The sequence below is a fragment of the Lipotes vexillifer genome, unplaced genomic scaffold (assembly GCF_000442215.2).
Source record: "Lipotes vexillifer unplaced genomic scaffold, Lipotes_vexillifer_v1.1 scaffold380, whole genome shotgun sequence".
Classification (NCBI taxonomy): Eukaryota; Metazoa; Chordata; class Mammalia; order Artiodactyla; family Lipotidae; genus Lipotes; species Lipotes vexillifer.
In genome coordinates this window covers 1,976,987-1,996,754 of record NW_006779049.1, presented here as the reverse complement: position 1 = coordinate 1,996,754, position 19,768 = coordinate 1,976,987, and the positions used below count along the sequence as shown (strand labels likewise).

The 19,768-nt window shown below is 32.0% G+C and overlaps 1 protein-coding gene across 1 annotated transcript in view; it reads right to left on the bottom strand.

Moving 5' to 3' along the window:
• Positions 1-7,402: 7,402 nt before the first annotated feature.
• Positions 7,403-19,768, bottom strand: part of CADM2 (cell adhesion molecule 2) — a 1,104,423-nt gene continuing 1,092,057 nt past the window's right edge. The window contains exons 9-10 of the mRNA XM_007452135.1: positions 9,709-9,834; positions 7,403-8,858 (exon numbers count right to left, since the gene is read on the bottom strand). Coding sequence (XP_007452197.1) covers positions 8,740-8,858; positions 9,709-9,834 — 245 coding nt within the window. The 3' untranslated portion in view covers positions 7,403-8,739. The remainder of the gene's footprint in view (positions 8,859-9,708; positions 9,835-19,768) is intronic.

The window sequence follows — 19,768 nt, the reverse complement described above, 5'->3', positions numbered from 1 at the left end:
CTATGTGTTCATATTACATGCACCCTCCATCTGTGTAAGGATGCATTTTAGTAAAAACAAAATGAATTAAAGTTTCCATAAGTATGTGTGGGACACATGTTTTTAGGACTTTTATGTACTGACTCTGGTCATTGTTACAGCCACTCTTCAGAAGATGAGTTAATTTCCTAAATTTTCTAGCATAATAAAGTATTAACTTATTAAACAGACCTATTTTTAAAAAATCAGAATAGAAAATCTTCATAGAAATATCCATTGAATTTGAGACTATGAACAATGGTTGAAAAATAGGCTATTTTCTTTTCAGTTCAAGTCATAAGACCTTTCATAATTACACTTTTTAAAAAAATTAGTATTTCCCCACTTCTTCCTCCAGCATAGCAATGCCAAAAATACAGAAAATGGTCATTACTTGGAAGGATAATTTAATTATTAACAGGTTTTGAAGGGGTAGGCATAAAATGCTAGATTCAAGTTCTTGGTGGAGTTCATCAAGTAAGGGATTTAATATATAGTAGGTATTCAATAGTTATGTTTTGATTAAATAATATGCAATGTAGCATAACACTAAGAGGCATTTAAAATGCAACTTGGAAACTGCATTTTCCTCTTTCATCTCTTTTCTATACATTTTTTTTTATTTGCTAGGTTTCAAAACAGAAAATAAAAACTATCTTTAAATTTCACAAAACAAAGTATGGTTTGAAAAACTTAAAACTATCTACTTCTTGGAACTTCTTGTTTTAAAGGAGTGTACAGTTAATTTTAGCATTATCCAAGGATTGTCATATTATGAAGATCCCTCTCATACGCTAAAACTGCTATGCAATTATTAATTAAAGTTTATCAGCATGCTTCCTTGATTTAAAAAAATGTCAAAGAATATTTTGACAGAAATAGCACTTGCCATTATGAAAACATGGAATTGATTTATCTAGGAAACATGGGTGTCATATATGTATATAGTGGTAGGCTGAGTAAGAGTGGGCATTTTGTGTAACTTTAAAAGAAATAAAGAATCGTGTCTATGAATGTGTTACTTCAGATGTCATTTTCTTTCAGTGCTGAAATTGCTTTTCCACACAATATCAAATTTGCTAACATGTATCGCAGGGCTTCTTTTGCTAGGAAAAATGAATTAAAATAAATAAATGTTATTTCATAAAATAAACCAGATACAAAATCTCGCCTTGTATTTACAGGTAAATTTTAATGGAATATTTCATGGTCTAACACAAATATCAGACCCAAACACTAATTCTTGTACAGCCTTTGGCTTACCCTGTATAACAAAATCTGTTATTTAAAGTAGACTATAAAATACCTTATGGTAAGTGAACTTCCAAAGACACAAAGAAAATCCTCCATAAATTTAAAAGCTTATCTCAAATTCTTATTGGCATAAGCTTAGGATGGATATATTATTAATTGCATTATCTTAGGTAGTTGAAATATATAATACTGGTTAGAGTGTGAAAATTAAAAAAAAAAAAGGTTTAGGTATTTTTGCTTCTGTTCCTAGTCAACATTAATAAACACAGAGAAGTGATTGTAAAATTATCTTTACAGAGTTTTGGAATTTTGGCAATCTCAAGCAAATTTCCTTAAGTCAGCAATATTTGTTTTTAACCCTTATTCAGCGTATTACAAGGTTCATATATTCCAAGGAGCAATGATTAAATGTTCTACAAATAAAATAACATTTTATTACTGATTAATTTTTAAAACTTCCATTTAGAAACTTACAAAGAAAATGGGCATCACTGAGGAAATCTAAAATGAATGGATAATGTATGCAGTTGAAAAAAGATGTGCAAAATAATGTTTGGCATAAAGGAATATGTTTTGTAACATCTTTCATAATCTGTCAGTGGGATAAAAGAAATTCCACCTTTCAACGTCTGTTAACAACCCTAAGAAAATGAACTAAATGAATAGACAATTCAGTAATGTCCAACAGATAGCTAAAACTCAAATTTTATTTTCCCATATGTATCAGACAATTTTTTTCTGACAAGACTTTACTGAAAGATGAAGTGCAAATGGGAACCCTGTAAGAATGTTTATGAGTTGTACATGACATATTTTAAGCGCCACTAAGTACACATTGAATACTTTGTAAGTATATAGGCAAATCAACATGCAAGTGTCATGTACCTATTACAATATGCATTTTGGTTTTTGAAAATGTTAATGATAACAGTAGATTCAATAATTGTGTTTATCTTCTGTGCAGTATGTGTGATTTTGGTGCATCTTCTTTTCAGCACAGAATTTATTGTTATGCTGTCATAAATATACCCTTCCAAAAGTTATGAATTTCATGTCATATGAATAGAACATTTTATTTTTGAAGCTACATCACTGGGAACACCTGCATTTGTGGGTACCATTTTCAGAGATAAGTCTTTAAATTCTTTTTAACATGGCAGACTTGTTCCAATGTTGGTTATGTTGAAATATTTATGATAAAAATGGAGCTTTCTTGAGGGAATATTTTTTGGTTGAATAAAAAGCTAAGCAACCAATTTGCAAATATTGATGTGAACTGAATATGAAGAAAATAGGTCAGTAATCCAAACTCATAAATCCTTGGGTTACTACTTAACTGCATCATTGAATCTACAATAAGTACAGCAGGTACAGTTAAATAAATATGTAAAGAGATTAATTTCATACATTTGTTAAGGAGAAAGAGTACTAGTTTTGAAATTTTTCTAAATTATTTTCCTTTCTATTTATGAGACTCAATCAATACGTTAGAAACACAAAGAAAAGCAAAAAGGATAAAGAGATAACAATTCAGTTTACATTTCACAGTTTCTTTTTTTTTTAACCAACTGGTGACCACTGCTTTCAACCATCAAATATTTTATTGCATATAACTTTCACTATCAGCAAATATAAAGAGAAAAGTGTCTACTAGTATCATGTAAAAGGAAAAGCATCTGGAGAAAGAAAACACTTGAGGTTTGACAGTACTGTGTGTAAGAGAAGTGTAATGGCATTTCATATACTGCACTTAAAAGTCCGTGTAGGAATCCCCGCTCTTCTGACCCTGGATGTGGGAAAAGTGCTTAAGTGCTGAGCCCTGGTAGGTTTCTCTTTTGCCCCTGCAATCTACAAATATCTTTTAAGTTTCTTCTTTTGAAATATACAATACATTTCATAGGGGAAAATAGTGTTTTTTCTTTACATCTTTTTCACATTTGGGCCCATTCTCTCCAAAATAACCATACATTTATATATATATATATATATATATATATATATATATATATATATATATATATATATATATAGAAAAGATGGTAACGATTACACCAAATATTATTTGTAACATCACCACATAACATAGATATATTTTACTTTAACCATATTTTATAGATTCAGCATTATAATTTGAGATAATTTTTGTATCTTTTTTTCCTAAAGGAAAATCTGCTTTCAAAATGTCATTTCCTTTTAGAATAATTAAATTACATCATTTGAAGAATTCATATTATGTCTATGTAGCCAAAATAAAGTGGGTATTTGCGGCAATACTTTGCATTCACTATTCAGGGATTATTTGTTAATGAGGAGGCATTTTTCAATGCTTAAATATTTGTCTTACATAGATAACAGTTCTTGGAAAAATAAATCACATATATTTACTTAAAAGCATAGCATTAATTTATAAGAAATTGTTTATTTTAAATATTAAATGAAATGTCAGCTTGGACTGCAAAGTGTTGCCATTTAAATTATTTTTTAAATCAACACAATTATATCACATTGAAATAGTAAATAGTCATGTGAGGAACTATCCTTATAAAGTTACTGTATTTTGCTTATAGGAAAAGTTAATGACAGAAGAGGAAAAACAAATGCAGATCCATACACCGTTGAGTACACTGAAAGTAAAGTTGGCTTTTGAGATTTCCCAGGGGGTGGGGAGAGGACTGTTACGATAGTTGCAAAAGAGTGCTTCCTGGGATACCTTGTAAATAATTATTTCTTCTATTTATTTCGAAGAATCATAGCCCATGTTAAAAGTGAGAGGTAGAAGGATTATTGTAAGTATGCATGGCAGAAAATTTACCAGCTCTATCCAATAACTATTGCATTCAATATTAATATCTGAATACATAAAAATGCTGATGAGTTTAGAACCCATTTTTACATGTTGTCCCCTTTAGCTTTCTTTATAATCTTGCTACTTTCAATCCATTGCCTTTGGAAGGGTATAAGTGCAAAGGGCATGTTTGGGGTGAAATAGAGAGAGAAAGGGAAGAATGAGTAGAAAAAGAAAATATATAAAAAATTTCCATTAAGATATAGTGACTAACTATTAAAGGTAACCTATGTTCTTTGATTGAATAAATTTGTACTTGTAATAAAAGTACCACAATCCATTAAAACATACACACATTTCAAAGAAAGTTTAAGAATCCCAAATTCAATTAGATATGCATCAAAGTTGAAAACTCAGGTTATCTCTTTCTCTCCAGTAACTCTAAAAACAAGGTCAGATACTTTTATTGTGTCACGTTAATGATTAAGAAAAACTTAACGTGTTATGTCACTTGTATTTTTAATTAATGCTTTAATATGCAGGAGGTGGAGATTAGCAACCTTTTAGATCTTGTTGAAGAATTTTTAAAAATCCCTTTGCATTAAGTATCCAGCAATAGAATAGCAGATATTGCACTGAGTGTATTTCAATATTGCCAGTGTATATTTCAAAACAAGTACTACTATCTACACTAAGATTTCCTCTTTCCCAATATTCAAAATGCATATTATAATTACATGGGTTTCCAACATCCATACACAGCAAGTACAGGATACTTACATGTACGTACACTGTAGTTACCTATATTTTGCATAGTTTTTAGTGTGTACTTTGTGCCACTTAATAAAAAGCATTACTCAGTAATTATTATGTTTTTCATTTATTTCTGCTGTGGTTGCCAGTTGTTTTTTTAATTTTTTTTTTGTTTTGTATTGTATATTCTTCACAGATTACCATTTGCAAAGGGGGATTATAGTGGGCATTTTTAGAGGGCTCTAAGTAATTAGCAATGTGATGGGGAATTTGCAGTACGATATGAGGTTTTGCATTTTCTCCACAATTAAAAAATGTAACATGAAATTTCGTATTTATCATTCATTCAATTATCCTTATATCCAAAGAAAAAGTATTTTAAATGTTCCCCTTGGTAACACTTTGCAATAAGTGGCACTAAATTACACGATAACTGCTATGTTACATGGAAGAACCATCACCATCAAACAGCTGCTGTACATGGGCCTATATGGAATCTCAATGCTGTTACAATCATGAGTACATAATTACAAGTGAGCCTGTCCCTTTAGTTGAGATATTTATACTTTTACAAAGAAATAAAAATAAATGAGGTGTTAGCTTCTTTTGCCATATTTAGGAAAGTTAGTTTTCTTTCTCTATTTGTTATTTTAATTGTGGGGTTTCAATGCAAGATTAAGTATCTTGAATCAATATGAGGTCATCCAGTTTCTAGATTAAACTCCAATATCAGGTTCCTTAAACTGCTTCTTGCATTCTCTGGTAAAAGAAAACAAGTTGGAATCTCTCTCTCTCTCTCTCTCTCTCTCTCTCTCTCTCTCACACACACACACACACACACACACACACACACACACACTACTGTGCTCATGCTATCTTTGCCCTTGCACTCACAAACTTTCCTTTTTCTTCCTAATTTTGATAATCGTTCTATCTAGGACACTCAGAAATGGAAGCAAGAAAAAAAGAATGCTGTTTACACTTTTTTGATGGAGGACAATTTACACTGTAAACAGTACACTGGCAGAGAATAGCTACTTTTGGTAAAGAATAATGTTCCATATTCTACTAGTGGGGTGTATGTGTGTGCACACGCCTTCCATTGTGTTCTGTGGCTATGGCTCTCTGGGCATACAAGTGTGTATGTTTCAGTCATGGCAATTTGCATGGTCCATTTAGAAATTTATTTCATATTTTTTCTGATTTTTATAGAAATGAACAGAATTTTTACAATTTATCTTGTTTGGTGAAAATCAAAAAAAAAATTTTAAGATAGGAAAATATAATACCACTGCTGTTTTCTTTCAGTAACTGAAATGATACCTAATTCAAATCTATTTTAACTGTCAGAATATTTGATTAGAGATCACAAATCATAATATACCAGTTAGTTTCATTTACAGAGTTCCAGTGAGTTTTTATACTACTGTAAAGGGTTAAAAGAGTCAAAAGTCTTGAAGTGCAACCAATTTTGGATTTCTAATTTTGCAGTGCTATAAATAATGATTGAGTTATTTAGGCAACAGTTTAGCAGTTGGAGCCAAGTAGAATACAGATGAAATGAAGGATGTAAATACAACATCGATGAAGAGTAGCAATTTTGTAAATGCATCCTGAAATTAGGCTCTAAATAGTAATTGATGATGCAGTTTATACAACTTACTTCTGTAATAAGAACCTTTCCATTTTGTAATAACAGGATGAATTTTGCCTTGTGGAATCTTTCTAAAGATTATGCATTGAAAGGTATGAACAGTTTATAAACCTATTCTAGTTTCAATGTGTCTAGTAGCACCTACCTGATTCTCTCAAACTACCATACTATATTAACATATTATTGCATTTTTCCACAGATGGTATGGAATGAACTGTAAAAACAAGCATGCAATCACATCAATGCAGACTTATTTCCTTAAAATGTCATACTGTATATGATTTATTATGTTAACACTCAACCACATCATATTATTTATGTTCTGTATATTCTGAAAAAGTGCTGCTTGACTGACATCGTCCTTTTTCTCTTGTAAGAAATCAACAAGATATATGCTTCAATGATCAAAAAAAATTAAAAATTCTAACGTTGTCCTTAAAAGATTTATACTTTTCTGATAAATAATCTAAGATACAGCACCCTTGTCTTTCATTTGATATTAATACATGATGTCATACTCAACCATTCTCATTTCCCAAAAATAAATTCCAAAATAATATTTTTAAAACCAGAGGCCATCATGCTTTCAGACGTCGCAAGTATAGCTACCATATAATCATATGTGTGTTCTTCTTAAAGGTGCAGTGCTTGTCAATGGGAAAATAATTTTTATCTAACTGGATTTTTAATCTTTAGCATATAGTAAATCTAATGAGCACTAATCTAGTAGTATTGTATTTTACTAGGAGAAATAATATGACTTTAGATTGACTCTGTGTCATATTTAAGAATACAGCATTTCTTAATGGTTAAATACACCAAAATTTCAGAAATAATCCAGAGAAAGAGACTTTCACCTTGGAGTTAAAAGCATGGCAGAAATTCTCTATCACTCACTGTTTCATAAGTTTGTACCTCACAAAATGCATAGACAGGAATTTAATATAAAGAATTAGTTCATTTATACAGAAAACATATCTTAACACTTCTTTTTGGCAAACCAACATAGGTAAGCAGCTCTGGAACTGCCAAATTAAAATTTGAAAATTTTTAGCAAACTAAGAGTTTATTTTTAGATTATTATTCAACTGTGGTTGTAATTTAAAACCTGAGGCTGTGCACTGGTTGTTAGCTTAAAATTACCTTTCCTTATAACATTGTGCTTCCATTGTATAACAAATAAAAATTAACAAGAACTAGAAAAATTTGTTGTTGAACAGTGCTAGGACATACAGACAAAAATACTAATACATGTTACCTACTTATAATATTGGTTTAAGTAATATCTAAAGAGATATAATGGACATTAGAAAATGCTTACTCATGACTGAATTACCTACAGCCAAAAAAGTTAAATATGTATCAAATAATGTTTAATTGGATTTATTATATGCACTATATACAGATACTAAAATGTCTCAAAATTGTGCCCTATGGATATTTCAATTTTGTTTAGGCAGGTGAGTCTTTGTGGAACAAATAAATTACAGAATCAAATTAGAGAAATGAATGAAATCTTTGTGATTCCCAAAACGGTAAAATGTTTGTAACAATTTATTGGTATATGAAGCTAAAATAACCTAATGGTAAGAGCTATATAATTATATAAGATAGCATGTCCTGATTGCAATCCATATACATGGCTCCTGTATCAAATACTACATTTTTAAATAGTGAATTGATACAGCTTTACCAGTACAATCTCAAACATTCCAGAATCTATACTACAGTAATCTTTTTCCGTTTTTGTCTTTTAGGGCATATGCTTCCAAAACATGTCTTTGAATACAGACATGTAGAAAACATCGTAAACCTCTAACATCTGATTGAACTTAAGCACATTAGGTCTTTACCTAATCTTGTTACTTGTGAAAGCTGTCCAATGGTAAACTGACAAGGTCTTTGATTTAAAGGGGACAAAATATGAGGGGAAAAAACCTCTGCATACATTTTTTTCAATGTATAAAAACAATCCAAAATCATGATCCAAGGAGATGATTAACATTGTTAAGGCTGTATATTCAAGCACTGTATGTTAAAAGAGCAATGGTGTGGAATTTAGGCAGTAAGAAATGTCCTGCATTATGGATGGTACAGTAATTAAAGAATGATGCTTTCGACAGCTGATTGTTGGTATACACTGGCTACTGATAGCAGTACGGTATGGAAGTTAATAAAGGTAGCAGAAGATGATAGAAATGAATTCTGAAAGATGATAGCCAGTTTTCTCCAGCAGCCAGCGTGGTAAGTAAAATTCAGAATCTTGGCCTGCATCTTAAATGAAATATTCTTTTTTCTCTTCAGCATTGACTTGGCTGCCCTCAGCATTGATAATGGCTGTGTCAGCATCTGGTGCATCTTCAGCTCCTTTAGCTTCATTTGTTAAATATGTTCCTGTGGGTATTGGAAGAAAAATACGTTAGTTCTGTCTGACTGGTAAAATAGCCAGTATTAAAGCTACATTCATTTAGGAAGAAACTTATGCCAGATTTCTTATATGTTGAAACATATTCTGAGTCGTAAGAAACCACACAACTCACCCTTCTAAAGTTGCACACTTTCTTTCAGTATTCTAGTATATGTTGTAGATGAAGCTGTGGTCAGATTAACTAGAGGCAACAGCCAAACTGGAATGGGTAATGAGTACTTTGATTTCTTTAATGATGACTTCAGACCATGTGATCCATGCAGCTGTAGCAATCAGGGCCCTTTGTTAAGATGTTGATAATGATCACATCAAATGGGTCACCATTTATTTTGGTAACTCCATTTAAAAGTAGATTATATCAATAGTTTGCTACCTATCCCATTGTGAAAAATCACATATTTTCCTCACTAACATGGCCACATGTGTGTCCATAAGCTTACAAATAGAAACATTACCAAATGGTTAATGTCAGAGTTGAATTTCAGTCCTAGAGATAAATTACAAACTTGCTTCCATTTTTTTTTTTTTCTTTTCCTGAGCCAATGATTTACTCTGTGACTTTTGGCTACTGTCTAAGTATTATTTTGATAGCCAGTCCAGCTTTAACGTTGAGTAAAATAATCAAGAATTCTCTGAAAAAACTTAGTAGTTAGATCTCTCTCTTTCACCCCCCATCTCTCTCTCTCTCTCTCTCTCTTACACACACACACACACACACATGCATGCACACACGCACTCACATAATATTTCATGATGAAGCTAGTCTTTAGAATTTCTTTTGCCAAATGTAAGAATGCTTTATTAAATATAACCTACCTTTATGTCTTGCCAGATACCGTCCAAGCAAAAATATAGAACACAAAGTGACAAATACAACTACAGCCACAATTCCTCCTATAAGAGCATGATCAGGGCCAGTCTGGCCAGCCAGAGCATTGGGATCTAGAAAACAGAGAAAAATATTGTCCTAGTTAGTGTGTTATTTAGACACAGAGTACATATCTGCATTAGAATGAGTTATGTTGAAAACTAGCGCATTAAAATAAAATTTTATTAATGTGTGTTACACCAATCATCTAGTCAACAAATATTGATTATGTGCCTATAATGTACAAAATGTTGGAGAATATAACATTTGACATATAAATTACTGTTGCCACTGAGTTTACGTTTTAAGGGAGAAACAGGATAAACAAATACACATATATGATTTTGTATAGTTACATGCCTTTCCTTTCTCCTCTTCTCCACCTGAAAATATGTGTGTGTGTGTATTTTTAATGTGACAAATACAACTATACCATTTAAAAAATGCAATTATGTCATAGGAAACACTGGGGTTAGAGATTATAACTTGGTATTTACCATTATATAAATATGATTTAAAGCTAAGGAAATTGAGGAACTCCCGAAGGGAGAGAGTCTAAATAGAGAGAAGAAGTCTGAAAATTGAAACCTGAAAAGCTTCCATATTTAAAGTCTGAAAGAAGTGCGTCCAGCAGAGTAGACTGAGAAGGAGAGAAAAGTGGGGTAGGAAGAGATCCTGGAGAGTACACATTAGTTGATCAAAGGGAAGATCATACTTCAAGAAGAAGGGGGTTTACAAACTGTGTTGTGTTATTGATAGAAGGAGGAAGATGAATACTCAACATTGAGGATTAAGTGCCTGTTGCACTTGTAACTTTAAAGGAAGTGGTTGGAAAGATTAGATTAATGATATACTTTTACATTCTGCCTTTAGTAAGATATTATAGGAAAGAGAATGAGACCAGTAGAGGATGGCCAGTTACCAAGCAGAAATGAAAAGATCTAAGAAAGCCCCGTATTTTGAGTACTCAAAAGTTTGGAAAATCAACTATTTATAAAAGTTGCACAATAAGAGATAAAACTGAGGTTCTGAGCAACAAAACGTACTAAGGCTCAGCCCTATGGCAAAAGTCAGGTTAATTGTACTGCCTATCCTCCAGTCCATTGTGTGCATAACTTCATGGGAGCTGCTTATAGCCTACAAGAGAGATTTAGAGAGAGAAAGTAAAGAAATAAATTAGGCCTGGCAATTCCACTTTCAGAAAGTCTTAAAGTGTGGTTACAAGGCACAAGAATCTGACAAATAGATTAGGAGTCTACTGTGTTTTTAATGGAACTATTGTGCCAAAGAAGCATATACCTAGTTAGAAAAGAAAAGAAAAAGAAAGAAAAGTCTGACAATTGAAACATCAAACAGCCTCTGGACTCCCAAACTTGGTGAAAGCAAGAAGTGGCCTATAAAAGCTGTGTCGTCCCCATAGAGGGCATATTACCAAACACCCACTTCTGATGTGGCCACAGAGTATGACTGACAAGGTTGAACTTCCTGTAAGGTAGAATTGTAGGAAGCAAAAAAGAATGAACAGAAGAGAATCTAGTTTCTTCATAGAACTATAACTATTGCCGAGGCAGAGGGAACTTTTCATGCCACTCTGGCATATTTTCATAATTATTATGGATCAGTGACTACTCAAGTGTTTCCCGTTTTTCTACTATTTCCAAAAGACAGCCTTTATTTAAAGGAGTGCTTTTCCTGAATCTGTTCTATCATTGTGTTTTGTGTATGGGATGGAGAAGAGCGTTGAAACTTGTGTTTTGGTTCATTTGTCCCTGGACTAACATATCCAGAGATGATGAAGAGAACTGTGCATATTTGAGGATCTTGGTCTTTGAGTTGGATACAGTGGCTTGATGGGACTTGAGGTATCTCTTTGGACAGGGTTTAGCAATGGTTGATGGGAGAAAAAGAAGGTGTAAAAATATTTGGTGATCAGAAGGCTATATTGGGGCAGAGATTTCTAACTAATAACAAATTTGTTTCCTATTCTTTCAGTGAACAGAGTTAGACATTTACCAGCTTCACTGGCAGTTGAATGTTAACCATGTGATTTGTGTTCTAGACAACTGAAAGAAAGCCCAGCCAATAAATGCCTCCCACATGTAACCTTCCTGATCTCAGGAGATGCAAGTTGAAAATAAGAGAACCACAGGAATATGTCAGGCCATGGGTCACTGACTTTCCTCCTGGAAGAAAATTATTGCCAAACTAAGAATATATGCATCGCCAAATTGCTTGAGGGGAAAAAAAGAGCTTTATTTTCAAAACACTGAGCATTAAAAAAAGTAAATCTGTTACAGCAGCTATTGTTAATTTAGCTTTCTATTATATATTTCTTGTATTTCCCTTAATTTCTGGCATTGGCTGTAAATCTCAAAAAAAAAAAAAAAAAGGAGCAAAAAATAAATCTGCCATGCCTCTGAATTCCCTATTCCTATTCCTAGCTTAGATAATTTAGAATCAGTTTCAAATTCCACCTCCTGCTCAAGTTCCCAAATACAGATAGTCATAAATTATATCCATTTTATTTGCTGATTATCTCTCAGAACTGAGCACTCTTTTGGGGAGCTGAAAAATCACTCTTGTTTGTACATCTGTACCTGTCATTTCCTGAAGGTAAATTCTGAGAAGTAGTATTGCTGGATCAGAGGATACAAACATTTAAAAAATACTTTTGATAAACATTGCCAAATTATATTGCACTGTACAAATTCATCCTCCATCAACTGCACCTGAGTTCCCATACAGTATTACTAGCAGATACTGTAATTAAAAGAAAAACTGTCAATCTAATACTGAAAAGTGTTAAATGTTTTGTGTTAGTAAATTATAAGTTAACATCATAAATGTGTCTAAATACTATTTCCCATATTAATGCATTAATTTTGGAATGCCTATTTACACAGCCTGACCATTTTTCCATTCAAAATTTCTGCTTTAACAGCTCTCTCCATAAAAAGATGAACATTTTTAGCAATTTCTTTTTATATATCCTTCATTTCTGGTCTTTTTCAGCCATAGATAAGTCTTACTATTTTATGTAATCAAATCTATCAAAGTTTTGTGTTATGATGTCTGACTTGTGGATCCTGATTTGAAATGCTTTTGCCATCATAAGATTATACACATATAGATTTCTGTTGTCATCTAACACTTTTATTATTTTATTTTAATCTATCTAAAATGTATTCTGGTCTATGATTTGAGGCTAAAGCATAAAATATGACTTTAATTCTTCTGTGACAGACCATTGTCTCCCACATTGTTTCTTTCATCAATATTTTTGTCACTTACCATAAATTAAATGTCTACCCATTTTATGTGTTTCTGCATATTCTAGTCTATTCCATGTGAGGGGTCTATATATGCAATCCTAGGCTAATATTTTAGTTTTAAAGATCATTTTACTGCATTGGTGGAGAAGTCCTAGATCAGGTTCAGAATATTTTTGCAAGAAACAAAAATACAACAGATTGCTTATTGGAATTGTACTAATTTACAGATAGCTTTCTTTTATATAGTGCATTTTCCAGGATAATGGTATGACACTTGAATTATTTAAAATTTTTAGTGTCTTTTAGTAAATTGTGTAGTTTTCTGATATAGGACCTACATATTTTCATTAATGCTGTTTCCCATTAAAATAATATTTTTAATATTTAATATTTTGAAACATTTTAACATTTTAAAAGATTTTTACTTTTTCATTAAACTTTATGACTCCTTTTTCTTTATTCCATTCATATTTTGCACTCTGTTTTATAAAGCATTATACCTAGTACTTGTCAAGATCATATTTTTCATTTTTATTTCCTGACTGTCAAACTTCCTTAGTTTTATATTTTCTTTTTTCTACTGCTCTAGTTAGTGCTTTGTGAATAATAATGACAATTTTGTCCTGATTCTGATGATCTCAGAAATGCATCAAAAATTTAAATGGACTAGCCACCATCCTCCTTTTGACAATGTTTGGTCTCTTTACTCATCTCAATATCTAGAGTTCCTTTTACAGCTTCTCCTTGCCTAAAATTAGATAGTAAAGATATTCATATCATCACCCCTTGATCATATGAAGCACGTATCTTGTCAAAAGAAAATTTCATGATAACAACATCCTTGAACCTTGAATATCTGAGTATTATTTTATTGTGAATAAACACTCAACTGGCTAAAGAATTCTGGGTTTTTATCTTTTTGAATTAATAATAATACAACACAATTTGTCAGTGTTTTGACAATTTGTTTTGCCTCCCTTTCCTACCAAATAAATTTGAAATCATTTGGATTTGTTTTGCCTCCTTCTACTCCAAGATAAATCTGAAATCATTCAATTTTCTAAATGACCTGCATTTTCTGCATGATTGCTATCAGAATATTTGTTTTTTTCCTCCACTATATTTTGATATTTTAGCTGAATATATTTTGTAGTTTGTCTCTAGTCAGAATTTGACTTCATTTGAAAACCTACTTTTTTATTAAATTCAGATTAAGTTCGTTTGTTTTTTGGCTTAAGAATTCTTTTTTTCTACTCTACTTTTGATTAACAACTGTTCTTTCCATTTTCTTTCTTGAAAAATCCAATTATGCACTGGTAGCAACTCCATATTTCATGTTGCATATATGTCATTCTTTCTTTCCTATTTTTATAATCATTTTACTAAATTACATTTTGTTTTAGTTATATTTCCCAAGTTTATCATCCGTTTAGATGATTTGATTTTCTATCATAGATTTTCGTTTTTATTTCTTCCTAAAGGGTTTTGTTACTGATTGTGACTTTGGTTTAACTACACTCTCTGTTTAATCCCACTCTGTTCTTACTTAGTATATATTTTAAACAGTTTTATATGATTGACAATAAAAAGTGATAGTTTGATAATATTTTCCTCATTTTAGTATAATAATTCCATTTAAATGTCTGAAAAAAATGTTTTTTCTTGGTGAACATATATTTTTTCTCTTCTTTTATTGCAAGTTTTTTTCATTGGATGCAAACTGAATTTTTTAATTCTATACACCCTTACATTTTCTTTTCTTATTTTCATTCTTAATGTTGAGATGTTTTGAAGACAGATTCTCTTTTCTGAGGCTGGTGTTCGTTCCTGCTCAGTTGTAATGCTGCAGACCAATGCAGCTACAGAAACTATTTTTGTAACTGATATATGAATCATAGGATATCTGTACATAGTGGATGGATTGGAGAAAGACACTTGAGATGTAGATCACTCTTGGTGAAAGATTTCATTGATTTTGTATACTTTGCCTAAAATCTTCACTTTCATAGTAAAGTCTCAGATAATATGCAGCCCATCCCCCTTTTTTGTACAATTTATACAAAGACAAATTGATCTGTTAGAATTTGTTTTAGATAAATTAAATTTATCATGTTCATTATTGAATATATTTTCACTGGTTTCAAATGCATTTATATATATAAATACTACTTTCAAAGAAAGCAATCTGTAACATTTATATTTATTTGACCCTAGTCATGAATGTTCTGCATATACTTTTATAATTTATAAAGGAAAGATTTCAACCTTTAGCCTTCATCTCATCAAAAAAATAAGACAACATATAGTCCTAGGATTTTTAAGATTTCAAAGATAATATGGTTATAGAGGATGCTCCTTTGCATGTCTACTTGTAAATGTATTTTTTTTTAAACTAACATTTTTGGTTACGCATTTTATTTTTCCCCCATAACTTTTAGAACTAAAATCTGTCCTGAATTAATTTCTATTCTTAGCATCTAAAACAAGTGACTGAGATTGAGGATCAGATAAGGATCACTTGAACAATGAAGAGATAATATTATACATAATTTAAGTGGCTAAGTCCCAGTGGGAATCACTCATACACCCTTTCTCTCATCCCTTTCCTACTGTCATAGCAATAAAAAGATGAAGTGCATTCCATATATATGAGTTAGCATACGGTATTTGTTTTTCACGGGGAGGGGGAAGGGTCAACTGGGACAAAGTGAGAGAGTGGCATGGACATATATACACTACCAAACGTAAAATAGATAGCTAGTGGGAAGCAGCCGCATAGCACAGGGAGCTCAGCTCGGTGCTTTGTGACCACCTAGAGGGGCGGGATAGGAAGGGTGGGAGGGAGGGAGACGCAAGAGGAAAGAGATATGGGGATATATGTATATGTATAGCTAATTCACTTTGTTATAAAGCAGAAACTAACACACCATTGTAAAGCAATTATACTCCAATAAAGATGTTTAAAAAAAAAAAAGCTAAAAAAAATGAAGCGCAGCCTTCCGAAGTTTCTTTACATATGGCTGAGTCTTCATTATCATTCAGATAAATACATCATGTGTCTTTAAAGGCCATTATTCATCATCAAGCATTAGCCCAAGACTTGCTGGAGTTAGCCTGTTAACACGGGAGTGAGTAAATTCCAATAGATTTGGCAATATATTAGAAATCTTTTCTACTTGACAATGCATAAAACATGAATATTGTGGAATTAAAGCTTTCTGAGGTCGAATTCCCTGGCAGTCCAGTGGTTAGGACTCCACGCTTCCACTGTAGGGTTCGATCCCTGGTTGGGGAACTAAGATCCAACAAACTGCACAGTGCAGCCAAGAAAAAACAAAGAAACAAACAAAAAAAGGCTTTCTGAGCATAACATCCTTCAGTTAGGGTTACTGGACTTTCAATAAAGGACTCTGAAGAGAAAATCATGTTACATAAAAATATTTAGGATTAGTAATTTCTGATATTTAGAAGAGTAGAAAATAACCTTAAAGTATAGTTTTATTAAAAAAATCTTAACATGGAGAAGTACTAAATTATATAATTCTATCTCTGAAATCATCGCTGGGGATTTCTACCATCAAGTGTCTAGTCTATCATGTTTTGTCCCCATAAATGAGAAGTGAAAATTCTAAAGAAAGAATATCTAACTTTCTAGGGTCAAAGCAGGGAGAAATCAAAAACACTGCACAGTTTTTAATCCAAGTTTAAAATTATTTTACAATAAGTATTTTATTATATATGATTTCTCATTTTAATAAAATGTTTGGTAAGAACTGGAATGAAAATCATTTTATGTAAATATTTTTAAATTAGTTTCTGAGACCATTTTTAAAAGAAAATGATTGTCCTTAAATATTAAAATAAATGTTTTCAAAGCCAAATTTGGATTATTAATTATAATTTTTAAAAATGATAAATCTCTAAGGACATGCACTATAACAAACATGTTAATTCACCTATTTGTGAGGTTAAGAAATTTTTACTTTTTTTTTTTTTTACTAAAATCTAATAAAAACTATCTACAAAACAATTTAAATAGCAGAGTTCAGGAGTATAATTAATTTTAATATTGAAAAATAGAAGAGTTGGAAAAGCTGGAATGAATAAAAAAAGATGAATTACTGAAGAGAAGCAAGTGCTCCTTATGCAAAAGAGACCAAGTGTAGTTCCCTAGTAACAACCATCAGAGTCATGGAATGTCAAGACAAATAATCAAGAGCAGAGTAGAATACATTTAAACAAAATATAATACTGGAGTGTATGATAACAGACACTTAAACAATAAAGCCACTTATATTGATATTCTGCATTCATTTTGGAGTTTATATTAATACATATATATTTTTTAGAAGTGATTTAAAACTCGTGGAGAAATTTCAATTTAGCAATAAAATGTTTCAAAAATTATGAAATTAAACTCACAAAAATAAGTGTAAAACTGGGATTATCACCTTTAGAGAGCATAGATAGTTTTTCAAGTTTAGTTTTCCTAAAAGTTATTCTGCAACACAATCAAGTGATATTTAGCAATTCTAGTTAATTTCCTATCTCTTTGCTGGGAATGTACTAATATAGGATATTTAAGACTTTGGAAATAGGATTTTCTTTTTTAAAAAGAAAAAGAAAAGCAGTAAGAAACTGCTCTGGACTGAATTTTGTCCCCCTCAAAATCCATATGTTGAAGCTCTAAGCCCAAATGTGATGGTATTTGGAGATGGGGGCCTTTGGGAGAAAACTAGGTTTAAGTGAGGTCATGATGGTGGGGGCCCTCATGATGAGATTAGTGCCCTTACAGGAAAAGATACAACAGAGCTAGCTAGCTTCTTCTCCCTCTCTCTCTCAATCTCTCTATCTGACATTTTGAGGACACAGTTTGAAGGCAGCTGTCAGCAAACCAGGAAGAGAGCTTTTACCAGAATCTGACCATGCTGACACCCTGATCTTGGTCTTCCAGACTCCAGAACTGTGAAAACTAAATTTTTGTTATTTAAGTAACTTAGTCTATGGTATTTTGTAACAGCCTGAACTGACATACAGAAACTAGAGTATGATCTTTTTCATGTATTATCTCACTTGAATTATGTGAAAATTTAAGGCAATGGAAAATAGATTTGGGGAAGTCTGGATAATACATACTTATCCCCAGCCAGTGGCCTGCATATAAACAGAACACCCAAGACTGCACAGATCAATTCCTTTACATGAGTTACCTGCAATTGAGTTGTGTGTTGTATAGCTGCTGCAGTGAGTTACACTGCAAACACTTGCCCTCTCTCTGCTCACACACCAGTGTTTCACAGTGGTTAAGATGCAGTGAATGATGTCATGACATTAGATGAAATCAGTATTGGGGTGAAACTATGTTTTATTATGTTGTACATAAATAGAAGGAAAGTGGTAGAATGAAGCGGAGAAGTCAGTGAAAGTTTTTCAAGTAGAAGAAATTGCTCACAAAATCCTGGACTTACAAATTGTTTATACTAAACCTTAAACAACTTACTACTATCAGGTTGACATTGGGCAAGTTTCTTAACCTTCTCGTCTTTAGAATGTGAATACTTATTTTCCAGGATTGTCAAAGACTAAACGTGCTACCGTACATAAAGGGCTTAGAAGAATGTCTGACACACTGTAATGTAAGCACTATCTGAATGTAGTTATATGAGGGAAAATAAGTTGGAAAGTATAAACTTCTATGTAGAAAGATATAGGTTTTCTTTTTTCAATTTTTAAAAAGACTCCTTTAGGACTTTTACTCTATGTAATAACAATGGTGAAGCATTCTAAGTGTCTGAATATTTGAAAGATGCGGGTTATGAATAGCAGAAGATTTGCATAACATGAGATGGGATCAAATGAATCTTGTGGGAGTCTGATGATGGGTGAGGATTAAATGAGAGAATAATTTATTGAGTAATCTATGCTACTTTCTGTATTACAAATGGCTTATTTTATTCAATGCATATAAAGTGTTGACTTAAAAAATCATATTTATTACTAATAAAAAGATTGATAAACTCTGGAACAGCTTGCCTAAGCAACTTTTGGGATTAATTTTTGAAAAGCTTTAAAAATAATCACGAAAATCAGTTTTAAAGATGTGTCAGATGATTCCTATTTTGAGAACAAGAATTTGTTGAGGTAATTTTTTCTAGCGTTTTATCTTTTCACATAATTGTATTCTCTTTTCTTCTGTCATGAAGAGGAATTCAATGCCCCTCCATGCTAAATGACCTCCCTGCTGGTGCTGTTTCTTCAACCAGTAAGACATTCTTCCTTCTCTCTGGGTATGTGAAACCCAAATAACGGTGAGCAGTCTCTCCATGTCAATCAACCATGAATTATTTCATTCAGAAGTTTTTTCTCTTGAATTAATTCACTTGCCTTAGTTTTATCTTCCCCCAAAGATATGTCTTCTTGAAGATGAAAGTTGTGTCTTACACTTGTAATATAGCTGGAACAGCACTTTTACACATTTCTTAGAACCAAGCAAATTTAGTGAGTGAATGGATAATATTCAATTCTTATACTGAATTCCAGACAGAACTGGGTTCTTTAGATACCAGTTTGCTCTGCTGAGCAATGGATGGCTACTCCTTCATGGTTTTAAATTATTTGTTTAAATATAATAATACTGTTAATATCTAAATATTTTAGAAATTAGTGCTAAGTAAAAATGACTCATCCAGGGCTTCCCTGGTGGCGCAGTGCTTGAGAGTCCGCCTGCCGATGCAGG